This window comes from Pelobates fuscus, chromosome 2 (assembly GCF_036172605.1).
Source record: "Pelobates fuscus isolate aPelFus1 chromosome 2, aPelFus1.pri, whole genome shotgun sequence".
In the NCBI taxonomy this organism is placed as follows: domain Eukaryota; kingdom Metazoa; phylum Chordata; class Amphibia; order Anura; family Pelobatidae; genus Pelobates; species Pelobates fuscus.
Window position 1 is genome coordinate 415,947,691 of NC_086318.1, and position 14,475 is coordinate 415,962,165.

A 14,475-nucleotide genomic window follows, 5' to 3' on the forward strand; every position below is an offset into this window, starting at 1 on the left:
AATAATATCTTGGTTGTTAGGATAGGATCCTGACACCTAGGGCTTATTTTCAGAGGCTGTCTTATTTTCAAGGAAATAGGGTAGAGAGACTAATGGAAAGTGTAGTATATGGGGGGAATAATATATATCTACAATTGTGCTAAGAATACAACTTTGTATTTTCCCTTTAAAAACTCTGACATAACTGAAAGTAGAACACATGCATTACTTGACCACTCCAGGGACATTCACACACCTCCACTGCCAGGGCCAACGGAGGTATAGTCATGGGAGTGCCTTGGATCCACCCACTCCCCTTGAGCCATTACCTTGGCATTAATACATGCTGGACACTGCACAATTGCAGTGCGGGCGTGCCCCCCTCGTCTCATCTCTCTTCTTTCCTTTGTTTCACCCCCTTATCTTAGGGGCATGACCATTAGCAAATGAGAACGCTGTATACCAGGCTCGCAAAGTAATGGTGATGTGCAGATAGCTATTCTCTGCAAACCACTTTTGTTATAAATACAACTGAAGTTAAGAAATCGGTAGAAATCCGAGCCATAAAGGCTCCATAAGCATATATTTCACAAAACTTCTGATTTTGATGGCAAATCAGCTCTTCCTGGTAATCTCTGTTAGATTTGAATATTTATTCTAGACTCATATAAGGCGGGCAAATGTTGATAGTTTGGTATATACTTATTTAAATAAAATAAAAAATAAAAAAGTGCACATACACACACCTGTCCAGAGATGCTATATGTACAATACTGTATGCTGAACTGGGAACACGGCTGAAACCACTGTACTTAAAAATAAAGAATTACACATACAAAAAACTGACATGTGATCACCTAGAATGTCTTTTTAGAAACCATGTCCGTTTTAAGCATGAGGAAAAATGGGGAGTGAATGCATACGAGTAAACTCTAAGGAGCAAAGTGGGATTGCTCTGGTCTTCGATTCACTGCCAACATTGTGTTTTTCAATGTATTTGGCTTGGGACAACAAAGTTCATTTCTAGCATGATGGCTGGAGCACTTCATTTTATACAGAGTTCAATTCTATTGTGTATGAGAGGAATTGGTCCCATCACTTCTCATAAACACAGCAGGCCGAATTAACTACAACATGGTTTTACTTAGACACTGGGTTTGCTTTGCTTTATACACATTACTAAACAAAAAAAAAAACCACAATTCAAAGAGAAAGATTTTTATTCAAGTAGAAAGTAACAACTTACACATTCCTCTATTAAAAGTGAAAACATTACATGTGAGACATGCATATACACAGGTTAATGGTTAATAACGCCATCTTGTCTGCAATAATTTAATACATGATTTTTCAAGCACCAAGTTATGAATATAGTGACCTTACAGCAACAGCAACCCCTCTTTCTTGAAATCAGAAAACAGCCGTATAAATCCCTCACCCCTTTTAAGTGCAGGTGGGGTTGTAGCCCTGTTACCCAGCATCGGAGTTCTATCATACGTTCCACATCATAAATTAAAGGCTCTTTATGGTCACCCCACTGGGTTATAACATTCCAGTGTTCTCAGTCCTGATCAGCAATTATTCAATGTAAATTGTGTGGAAAGGTAGAGGGAGAAGGAGGATGCATTGGTAGAAAACTGTGGAGTGTGTTGACCATAGTCAACAGGATTCTCTGCCTTTTGCCATCAGGCAAATATCCTCCCTACGAACAGACGCAAGAAATTAAGAAAAAAATAAATACAGCTCATCACTTATATACATACGCGTGTATGAGATTAAGAATAGTGAATGGTCATTAATTACTTTCAATGTAGATGAAAAGATAAACAGACATCATTAACGTGGTAGAACAGAGCACAAGACTACATTCCAGTTGCTCTGAAGATATTACAATAAAAAAAAAGATGGTTCATAATCCAGAAAATCATACTAAATAGCTAGAACTATTAGCATGCTTCCAAGAGCTGAATACAGCATACTGTACATTAAGGTAGGCCACTGCTCCACAAGCTACAGTGACTTGCATATTATTGAATATGGGATAACATTACAGAAAAAAAATTAGCAAATGTATGCACATGTATACATAGATATTGGCTTTTTGTAGGTTTCCTTAGGCACCGTGAGAAGTATTCATTCTGAAGATTTTGCCATCCAGTCAGCAGGAAAATTAAGTATTGTATACTCCGGTGTAAATTAGGCTCTATATTTTATGCATAAACTTGATAATACATTTTTTTTTTTTTATATAAAGGTTGCCAAGTATTTTAAGACCAAACATTTTATATTTATTAAAAGAAATATTTCAATACTTAGCCACTAAAAAGAATATATATTTTTTAGCATTAAAGATTTGTTTCTTGCATTTAGCTGCATTGTAAGAGGAGGGCCGCAAATACCAAAGGCCCGTTAACATGGACTAATGTGAAAGGTAAGCAGAATTGAATAACTGCAAAGCAGGCAGTGTGGTCTGCTCATGCTAGGAGGCTCCAAGCAACCTCATCTGTAGTACAAAACGAAACTGGCTGATTGGGGAAACCGCACACACAAGATGTGGATAAAACTCATGTCTATTTACAACACAGACCAAGAGCACACAACATGATACAAGAAGCTATGGGAGCATGGCACCAAAATACTAAAATGTAAAATTCTCAAACAATGGCACATTTGTGCACCAGCGCATTCTGCCGTGCAAAAGACTGCATATGAGGTAATCTGTAAATGGCCAGAAATAATTATGCTTACAGTACAATGATACAATGATGGACATGTGTGTTATAGAGTCCAGCTGCTTGTGTATATATTGCACTTAAGGATAGAAATTAACACTTCTCTTTTGAGGTATTGTGGTCGCATATAGCATTTTTTTTTTTTTTAATCTACACAAAATCTGTATTACATGATTCTGCCGTCAGCTATGTGTATTTAATCTCCTAATTCTCATCACAACATGTAATTTTGTTCAGTATCCTGGAATGATAACCATGTCTGGCCAAAAAAAAAAAAATATATGTATATATATATATAAATATAAATAAAAAGACCAACCAATGTTAGGATGCAAGCTAGTTCTGTACTCAAACAAAAACAGGTTGGTTATTGCTTTAGAAGAACTGATGAAGGTTTAAGCAGTGTGCAGCCCTGAGACGCTCGTGAAGCTTTAAATAGCCTTAAGCTGGCTGATGATTGGAGACACCATTGGAGACACCATTGGAGACACCGTTTGTGTCCATGTGGAATTTGTTATTAACACAGACGACAGAATTGCAGACATAATGGCTTGTCAGAACTGGGCAGAGACAACTCTTGAGCATATCCTCAGGCAGCTCTCTCTTCAGACGTTCCATCTGTTCTACCTGAAATATGTTTGGTTGTTCAGGGTTCCAGTCGTATATCCTGTATAATGAAATAAAGTAGATTAGATTAGCTGCACAGACAATCAAAAACCATAAGAAAAACACATACTGTACCCTTGTTGGGAATTACTTTATCAAGACTAGTCACTCCATCCAAAACTTCAACATTAAAATACTTAATGACTTTCAGAAACGAAAGACATAATGATCACACATTTCAGCACCATAAATGAAGGACTAAATGTAGATTCTGGCTTTCTGACACTACCAAAACTTTATATAAAAACCACATATTAATGGCTTATACATTTTTTTTCACAATACCACTGCTTTACTTATAGCTGAGCAATTTATAAACATTTATGCAGCTGTAGATATTTCTTTGCTGTTTATGATGGGCTTTACTTGTTCTGGTTATTCTCAAGCAATCTGGACCTTTTACTTGCAGGCATACTCGCTATTTCTCGAACCCCCTCCCCTTCTCGAACATCAGCTGTATTAAGTGTTGTTCAGCATTGCTTCATATCAGAGGAAAAAAAGGAAACTCTTGAAAGCTTGTCTTTTAACCATTATTATTAATTTAACATCATGAAGTAAAAGTTTATTATAGTAAAAAAAACACATTACAGTGAATAGATCGTCTATGGGTGTTTCCAACCCAATCTGCAAGGCACACCCACGATTTATACGATGTTCTGTTCCAGTGGGGACACTGACAAAACATAGGTCGTTCGTGTACTTGGAGAATTGCCATGGAAAACGGTGGTCTAATGCACTCTTTCCACTTCAGGGCTTACAAGTAATTAATTCCCACTGTGTTGACTTATCTTCTAACAGGGTTATTCCATAAAGAGGAAATTCAAGATGAATTCAAATTGAATTCCAAATTTAAGGTCAAAATAGCCAAACTGAAGAATCAGGTATGCTTTCAGTTCTACTCTGGCCTTAAATTGGAAATTGACTTTGAATCCTCACTTTAGTAGATAACCCTGTAAATTAAACAAATAAAAATATAACAAAACTTCACACTACATGTATTTACTTATTTTTTGGAACGGAGCACATCCTTTTTGGCTCCCTATCATATAACCGATATACTGTCATCATAAAGAGGCCAAAGAAAAATTTTAAGAAATAGAAACATTAGGAGAGATTTTTTAATCAGTTGTAAAAAGTGATCTAAAGTATGAATAGTCGAACATGGAAACCAGCAGGCACATTGCATTGATAACTCCTCCCTTTCAACAGTTCGCTCTACGTTCTACAAGAGAACATTCTGATAAGTTTATCGCAGACAGCCTACATGCATACACCACCACAAACAGCCCACATACATACATACACTTCACACCCCCATATCATACGTAAATACTGTAAGCTATACATACACACACACACACACACACTTTTTTGTACTTTTTCATATAAGACATCTAAGTCTATTCTCCATCAAGATCCTATAGAATGTGATTATGTTAAAACCCAAATATCTGTACATTTCAATGACTTTGTATTAAAACTACCATGGACACAAACCTTTTAATAACACCTCAAACCTTGCAGTGGGAGGAAGAAATTAATTTAGATCTGTGCCCAAACAATAGACAAAAGTTATAAAATCAGCAGATCGTGACAGAATACTAGACATGGAAAGCCGCATAAGCTACTGTACAAGTGGTTTATGACACCAGCTCGAAGACATACAATTTATCTGCAATCCCACCCCTACATAGGGAAAGGCTGCCCAGCAGGCACTTTACACAGTTGGTAGTTGTACGCCCGAATAACTTATCTGTGGTCCTCCTTTTCAACCTGTATATAAAGTGTGCTGGCTATACAGATATCTGTAAGACATGCCAAATAATATAGTGTTCACTCACATTCTAAAAACACTGCTGCAGCCCTTCTCTTCCACTATTGGAAATACTCACATACTCCTTCACTAAACAAAGCTAGTGAAGGGAAACAAAATGTATACCCCATTCCCATACGAGTCTCTCTGAGACAAATAGTGGGCACTGTGGAATTATTTAAAAATTAGAAGAAGAAAAAAAAAAAAAGGCTTAACCGAGCGATCTCTCCAGATGATTAGCTGTTATTCTATTAAACATAACACATACAAACACAAACCTGTCATAAATTAATCCGTCAATGCCGTATTCTCTCATTAGTTTCCTGTTTTCTGGATCATTTGTATCGTCTCCCCAGCAAAACACAACTAAGCCTTTAGATTTTGCCTCCTTGATGTAATGTGGGTTTTTCAGTAGATCTTCTGTGTGCACACTTATCCCCTGTTTACAAAAAAATAAAAAGCATTGTTTTATGGGCCACCAAGTAAAAAAATAAAATAAAAAAAAAAATGATAATCAAGTACTTAATATGACATTTTTATTCAAAGCACTATGACGACCTCAGTGTTTTGAAGTGGTCATGGTGCAAGGTCCCTGTATGTCCAGCATCTCAATATGGAAAGCTATACATACACCTCTGGAAGCAAAACAAAACCTCACTGTGGGAGGCGGAGCTTGGCTTGCCAGCTGAGCAGACGTGTGTTCCCTGGGCTCCTGCAAATCTTAATTTTGGGGTGCTAACCGTGATCGACAAGAAAAGAGATTCTCAAGTTGGGGGTACTTGCCCGACCTCGCGGAGGCTCTAATCGTGACTGTCATCCAGGACATACTGCTGCGGCCTACTCAGGACGGAGACTGGGAGAGGCGGACGATCTCCCTGCTCCTCCACCAGCTACTTGGAGCTGCTGTGCTCCCACACAACCAACTATTCACTTTGCTGTTCACCCTCCTGGGCCGAGAGCCCCTCGAGGCACTGCATCCCTGCATCTGTCAAACAAGTGGAGGATCATCCGCCGTAAGTGGCCCGCAACACCACGACCCTCTGCACACCCCAGACAGGGGAAGGATTTGGTCCTGAAGTGCACCCAAGTCCATGGACTAGTGATGCTGGCCCTCACACAGGCCTCGAGCTGGAGGAGAGCCCTGTATTGCTACATTTCGGTATATACTCACCGGGATTTTCCTACACTGGAACCACCTCTACCGCTGTTGGGGGATCAGCTGCCTGGGTAACCAAACCTGCAACCGGAGTTCCTCATTGTTCATGAGAGACACAGAGTAATATGCTATGCCCAACAAGAGACCCTTAATTCTTTGCGGATGAAAATTTATTTTTGTTCCTTTCTGTTTGTTCACATATCTTACACAGCTAATGCCAAGCATTGCAGACTGCTCCAACATCCCGAGGATTTTAATGCTACCCGAAGCTTTCAGGTCTATGTAGGCTCTGAGTCCTTAATTACCATATGAACACCAATGAGGTGTAGGCTATTTCTATTAAAAGCCGACTTGTCATAACAAATGTTTAGTTTGCCTAACACCCTCACTTTGCTGCTTCACATCATGTTTACACATCCTGGTATCCAAGCTTGTATGGTCCAACATACTCCTAGATCTGATTTGACTAACCTTTACCTGTCTAGCTAGCACGATAACCTGATGTCTTGCTTTTCTACTCTAACTACTCGACTCAAGCATATACATCTACACAGCTAGATAGCTTTGGCCTAGCTCGTCTTAATCCTTGCTTAAACTACGCTCTGACCATCTCATTCTAATAGAACCACAAGACTTGCCGTTTTGGAGATGCTCTGACCCAGTCATCTAGCCATCACTATTTGGCCCTTTTCAAAGTCAATCAGATTTGGCCCATATTTATCTGCTGGATGGTATTTACAGGATATATGCAAGACTATATTGAGTCAAGACATCTATCAGACATCTATCATTTCTAGGTTTAACATGATTTACATACAGAGGGAGCAGGCCCTGTGGAATTACTGCAAAAAGGCTGATTCAGAGGTATGACAGAGAAGTGCATTGAATCATTATTTATCATGCACCAATGCTCCAATAGACATCTTACCAGGAGGTTTTCAAACTGAGCAAAACTCATTGCAATTGGTGTTGAACGAGATCTGAGATCCATAAGCTCTGGGTATATTTCAGACTGCCCTTGTGTCAGAAATAGTATCGGATATCTATTCTGTTTCAGACGAACCCTAAAAACAAATAAATAAAAATGCAATTAACTAAATAGGCATGCAAAAAGGTCTAGTGTAGGGGGGGGGGGGAATGAGCAATTAACATAGTATCAACTGTCAAGCAATACAATGTCAGTATTGTTAGCAAAACACAATCAGTTCATGGACTGCAAATATCTGGGTTCTAATATCTACAATAATGGTCATAAGAGAGTGGAAAAGCAGAAACAAATCTGCAGGCAACATGATCTGGACAATCACACATTTCAATTTACCACTCCCAGGCAGAGCAAGTGGCACTAACAGGGCAAGAGGGAAATAGTAGGTGACCCGGGTGGGGAAGAAACAGTAAAACAAAAAGCGCTGAAGGGATAAAAGGTGTAAAGAGAAATCATCATCCTTTCTTATCATTTGTAGTTTATATATGCAGTAAAAACACGTACTTGGTGCTACAGAAAAAAACGCAATTTTGAAGAGAAGAATCTGTTCTGGAGTTTTTGCTTTATTTGAATTATTGGTGGACTAGCTGTGGATCCCATGCCCTCTGCACCAGTGAGCCATGCCATCTATGTCCAATCAGGACTGTATTTGCATGTAAGTATTCAGTATATAGGACAGCCGCAGGCAGATGCAAACAATGAATGGAGGGTGAGATAGGGGGCTTGGAAGGGCATCCGTTTTACACATACCTTCCTCTTAACTTTTTGTAACTACTTTCCTCAATTTGATGCAATTAAAAATACAAATTTCAATAAACAATAGTTTCCTTAGATATTTTCATTGAAAGCTAAAGCTGTAATGTTTCACAGTGGAGCTCTGTAGAGAAAACCATCACATCATGATTGAGCATACAATTTATTCGTCTCTTGGTTAAGTTTCTTACATTACTGCCACTACAATGAAAGCTGCAGACAGAAAACTATTTTTTTCAGATCTATAAATGAACAAGGGCTTTAATGCCCATGGAGCTCATTAGGCAACTCTTGTGGAATTAAAAATAAATCTACACTATAATATGCAATGTAAAAAAAAAAAAAAAAAAATGGAGGCTTTTTGATATCAATGAGATCGCCCGTCTGGCTGCAGAAAGCGTCAAGCTTGAGGTCAGTTATATTTTGCAGTTTATGACTCCATCCCCAATTATGAGAGTTCAAGGTGAGCAGTGAGCTACGTGAGGACTCGTATAATAAGATATCTATGGATCGTATAAACTCATGCAAACTTACTTTCTCAGTCTTTACTTACATTGTGCAAATATCTGCATCAAATGATGAAAACACAATCCTTCTACGACCAGCATTTTCCAAAATGGTTTTTAAAATGATGTCCAGAAACAGGTTCATGTCAAAATAGGCTGACAAATTGCCATCCCATTTACCACACTAAAGGAGCAAGAGAAAAGCACCTGTAACAATATTTCTGGTGAAAAAGATTCTATACAAATTTACAACATATGGAACATCTCATTTAAAAATCACAGGCATTAATGTGACATTAGCCTTCAAGAAGGCTTTAAACTAAATGTTGGAAAACTCCAGAAATATATACAAGTTATCTGTGAAATGACCACGCTTGAAAAATCTTAAACCAAAAACCAGAATTGCTGCAACACAATTGTTTTTTCCATACAACAATGGGAACAAACATGTAGAATACTTTGTTATAGATATTGAGTGATATAAAAAAAAAAAAAAAAACACACCAGTATGTAACAGGAGCACCCCGATAAATAGAATGAATGGGGTAATACTCTATAGTGCAATAACCATTGGTTGTCTTTTTATAATTTTTTTATTAAAGCATACCTGCTGAACATGGAAAGAATAGGTAGTGTGCACCTTAAAGACACATGCCTGCAAGAATTTAGCCAATCCATTAAACCTGACGCGAGTGAGTTGATTGCACCACGATATATTATTTATATTTTTACTGCACTATATATATATCTTTAGGCCATGTCCAACGTACATAACCCTGAGTTGTATAAGGGGCGAGTTTATATTGACTCTATTAATCTGAGAGCTCCATTTACATACTGGTGGTGGTTCTCATCACTCAGTATCTATTACAAAGTATTCTAAACGTTGGAATTATGTACTTTTACTCAGCTGCAATGGATTATTGAGATATCACACACCGATGATGATGGGTGATTAAGCTTGGCTTATAAGGGGCACTCTAATTTATCACAAAGCCCTAGACCAGTATTCCTCTTCATGAAACTTTATATTTGGCATTTTGTGGTCACAGAGAGCCATCCTACAATCGGACAACCCCAGAGAGGTCCTGTGGTTGGACATATATTAAGTATGATTCGCAAGTACAAGACCAAGATATACCTAGCTAGAAAGAAGTGTCAGAAAGGTGAAATTCTAGAATGGTTTCCATTTAAAAGAAATATCCGCAATAAAAGCCATTAGTTTGCTTGTATTGCTACAGAGCTTACAAGGCAGTATGCTTGATTTTGTAGACTTGAGTTTAGCTAAAATATTTCTATGTATGTATTCTACTTGCCACATATACTTACTTTTTCTTGGCAAATCCATTTGATTTCAATATTGAACCCAACATCTTCAGGAACAGATTCCAAAACCTATAATGAAATATGCCAAATGTAAAAAACAAAACATATCTGATTGCATTAGAATAACATTGTAATATGGCAGGGATCACATATTTTTACACAATAGTTTAGCCCTAGAGAAGCAGGTTATATTGGCGAGAAGTTATTTTACAGGTACAGAAAGCATTACACGTCTAGCTCAAGTGACAGTACCAATTTTCCATTCGCCCAATATAGAACTGAAGACTACAGGAAGTAATAATATGGTTTATTCATTAATTTCATGGACATGTTAGCATTTTCTTTACCGTGTGAAGAGAGGGAAAAGGATGGTTGTCTGAAACGGACTCTTCGTCACAAACATCTGAAAGCAAAAATAAACATGTATGAATACAATTAGAAAGTGCTGTTTAAAAGGGAGAATAGAATAGTTGGTAGACAGGATGGAAAGTATGTACAGCCAAACTTTCCTCGAGGCGACCGTAAACTAGCCATACTAGCTAGTGCGCTTTTGTTTCAGGCAAAATGCATACCTAACAAGGGGAACTGTAAGGGCATAATTAAGTGGGAAAAAAGTGTAGATACCCAAGAATGGGCAGAGTTGTGGAGAGAATATTTTTACTGTTGCGCATTTAACAAGACTAGCAACACCTCAAATCATTAGCTCTATCAATCAATTTTTGCTTTTGAATAACCCTTAAACACGGATTTAAATGTTCAAATATACTATGGAATGGAAAATAAAGTGGATTCTGTTGGGGAAAATGTTAGGATTATATATATCTAATATGTGCTTGATTAAGTCTGTGTGTATTGGAGAGTTCATACACAAATAAAATGACAGGATGGACAACACTTTGGGCCTTGGGAAAGTAAAATCACATTTACATATCAATTGAGCTGAGGAAGTGGCTATTTACAACATGGGAACAAATTCCTTGAAAAATAGAAGATACTCATATCACATGAGACTAGGTTGGTAAGAGACACACACACACACACACACACACCCCATCTCCCAGCACATACACAATACAGCAGATATTATTAGATAGATGGAATGTGTGAGTGTTATGAATGTATTGTAACTCTGTAATACTATAACTCTAACCGTCTTCTGTAATATTTAACTGGGCAGATTCTAAGTAAATTTCTCTCTCTGGTAAGAACTATGGTGTTGGCTGTTTAATTTTAATATCGGGTAGATCACTTTCGTAGTGCTAGTCATATATTTATCTGGACAAGGGGATAAAGATATAGGTTAGTTCTTGGAAGAGTTGACACAGGGATATTACATTCACTATTAATACACAACGCAGAGTGGATTTCTCTCAAAAGGATACCAATTGGAAGTATTGGTGGTGAGAGACAAATTATACAACAGATTCTTCCTAGAAAAAACAATCTCAGAATAATCTGATAAGTTTTCCTAAATCCTACCAACGAATTGCTTTACTTTGTCTGTACTTAGGTTTATGAATGTACATACATTATTAGACATACAGAACCCAAACATTGCAGACCTATTCATTTGATCAATACAGTGGAATTTACTAAATGATATGCGGTTTAATGTGTTAATTACAGAGAAGAGGTCCATAGAAGGAATAATGAGGATTAGTATTTCTACTCCAGATGGAACATACCGTAACAGTCTTTTAACTTTAGTGCCGTCACGTGAGCAAGCTGAAAAGAAAGAAAGAAAATAAAAAATACATGGCATTAGTCAGCAACTAGGATTTCAACTATTAACCAACTATGATGGGAAAAAAAGAAGCAGAAAAAGGCAGTGGCTCAAGTTATTTCAATTTGCAGGTGATTTTTAATGATGGGCAATGGAAGGAGTTCAAAATTCTGGAGGATATGTTGCAGATTCCCAGTTAAAACTACAGGGCATGTGACCAATGCATAAAAACACTGAGAAGACTTCGGAAAACGATCACGGGTCAGAGTTTTTTGCACGAGGCTGTACAGTTCAGCAGAGAGTTATGTTAACACACCTTTTTGCAGAAAACAGATAGATCAAATGACTAACCTTCCTCTCTAGGTCTTAATGTTAAACAAAGTAATTTAAAAAAAATAAAAAAAAAAAAATAAACCTAAAAACAAACACATGTGACCATGGGGTTTAAAACTTTAAAATGTAGGAGTGAATGGGAGAATAAATGATGGAAATGTAATAATTACACTTAATAGCTGTAGCTGATCAAATGTAAGCTCCTTCACTGGAATCTCAAATAGCTCCACAGAGCTGGCATTTGCTTTCTGAAAAAAACAAAACAAAAACATAACAAATTAAGATGCATTCAGGTCATAACTGTAGACCTGTCCAACTTACCTACTCTAATCTGGATGTACAATTTTATATTACTACTGTAGTGTGACTTAGGAACATGCCTAATACAATTCTCTAGAACAGGGGTAGGCAACCTTTTAGCAGCACTGTGCCGATATAGGAATGTGATGTCCCGTAGCGTGCCGGTCTTATTATTTTTTTTTTTTAATTGAGGTGTGTATGCTGCCGTATTCTGCTGGTGTTATTTTTACTGTAATGGCTTTGTATCGTTGTATTTGTGCGTATATGCAGGGCCATCTTTAATAGTAACTGGACCCTGGGCAAAGCATTTGCTTGGGGCCCCCTGGACCTTGTCCTCCCTCCCCAGGCATGCAATCACATCCTCCACCTCAACGCAGTGGCGGACCTAAAGTAGAGAGGTGCAAGAATTTTTAGGGGTCTCCCTGTTGCCTGGGTGATTAAAAAGGTAGATCCCCATCTGTCGTGCAACTCCAGAAATGCATTGACAGCTGGGGCTCTATCATTTACCCATGTTTGCAGGTCTGTATTTAGCACTAAGCAGTTTGTGTGTGTTTTAATGTAAACAGGTTTTTGTATGGAATATGTTTGTTTGTGGTGTTGGCGTGATTGCAAGCATGTATTTGCGTAGTGTTGGTTTTTGAATGCAGGGGTGTATTTACATATAATTCTGGTGTGTAACACAGACATGTGTTTGTACATAGTGTTGAAATTTGAATGCAGGGGTGTATTTGTGTGTAGTGTTAGTGTGTGAATGCTGAGATGTATGCACATATACACACACACAGATATATACACACTGAAATTTACACACTGACACACACACACAGACATGCTGACATATACAAAGATATACTGACACACACTGACAGACATACTGACACACACACACTGACAGACATACTGACACAGACATACACTTTAAAACCCACCCTCCAGTTTCCTACCTTTCCTGCTGGTGGCTGAAGGTGTTGGGAGTTGGGGTCTAGCGCTCTTGGCCAGCTCCCCTCCAATCTGCCTACTCTTCTTTCCCGCGCGCTCCTCTCTTTGTGGGAGGAAGTGATGTGCGGCCATCACTTCCTCCCAGCCTGCTGCCGAAAAGCAAAGGGCCCGCATGCGCTGTTAAAGTGCCTCAGTGTGCAACCGGGCCCCTGCTGACAGAAGCCCACCGGGTGGTCCTTTGTGAATGGGCCACCCGGTGGGCCTCCTTAGTGTGCGGATTACCGGCCAGAGGGTTGGAAATAGTTGAGGCCAGCAGAGCTCACGGAGCAGCTGGCCAGTTTGCCCCGCGTTAAAGACGGCCCTGCGTATATGAGCTATTATATTGTATATGTTCATGAGTAGTTTATGGTATTGTGTATGATACATATGAATGTGGGCTGTGTATGGGTGCTGCTTGTGGTATTGTGTGTGTGTGGATGGATATGTCACAGTGTGTGTTTGGTAGTGTGTGGGGGCTGTTTGGGGTATTGCATGTGGGGTTGTGTGCATGTATGTGGATTGTTAGTGGTGTTTCGTTTGTGCGGATTGTGTGTATGTTTGTGTGTGGGCTGTCCGTATTATTTGTATGAGGGGAGGGTTATTCTGCATTTCTGTGTATATCTAGCAGTGTGTGTGGCTTCCAGTGGAGACTAGGCCAGCCAGGTACATGTCAAGGACAGGAGCTGCAACAGCAACTGCGAGCTGCTCTACTACAGTGTGGCTTCCTATTCACAAGTGCTGTGAGGAAGTGATCTGAGGTCCCTTCCTCTATGTGCTGCAATGCATAAACTGAGGATTGTCCTTCACCACCTTTTCGGATTAGCAGATATCTGAAGTTTTACTAGGACTCCTGATAGGCCAGAGCCTGTTTGGCTCTAGCAGCCTTGAGTGCCGTGCAAAGACACCTCGAGTGGCGTGCATGGCACTAGTGCCGTAGGTTGCCTACCCCTGCTCTAGACCGACAAAACAATGCATTGAAAAACTCTTCGATTGTAACTATACCTTCTTCATCGATATGCAGCAAGTGAGGTCATGGTATATTACAGGGATAAGATCTTTGGAGAGGTGGACATCAAACTCCACAAATGCTGCCCCCTGAATAAAAATAAATAAATACAGCATTAAGTATGACAGAACCAAACAGTAGGCATAATAATGTTGAGATCTTTCGGTTAAAGCGACATAAATGACAGATGAGCATTACAAGAACAGGCTTACTGATCAT

General features: G+C 38.8%; 1 protein-coding gene across 1 annotated transcript in view; it reads right to left on the reverse strand.

Moving 5' to 3' along the window:
• Window positions 1-1,201: 1,201 nt before the first annotated feature.
• GPCPD1 (glycerophosphocholine phosphodiesterase 1) overlaps window positions 1,202-14,475 on the reverse strand; it is a 48,176-nt gene continuing 34,902 nt past the window's right edge. Inside the window, exons 12-20 of the mRNA XM_063443997.1 lie at window positions 14,253-14,345; window positions 12,143-12,220; window positions 11,602-11,641; window positions 10,264-10,319; window positions 9,920-9,985; window positions 8,638-8,774; window positions 7,275-7,410; window positions 5,469-5,629; window positions 1,202-3,378 (exon numbers count right to left, since the gene is read on the reverse strand). Of these exons, the coding sequence (XP_063300067.1) occupies window positions 3,153-3,378; window positions 5,469-5,629; window positions 7,275-7,410; window positions 8,638-8,774; window positions 9,920-9,985; window positions 10,264-10,319; window positions 11,602-11,641; window positions 12,143-12,220; window positions 14,253-14,345 (993 nt within the window). The 3' untranslated portion in view covers window positions 1,202-3,152. The remainder of the gene's footprint in view (window positions 3,379-5,468; window positions 5,630-7,274; window positions 7,411-8,637; window positions 8,775-9,919; window positions 9,986-10,263; window positions 10,320-11,601; window positions 11,642-12,142; window positions 12,221-14,252; window positions 14,346-14,475) is intronic.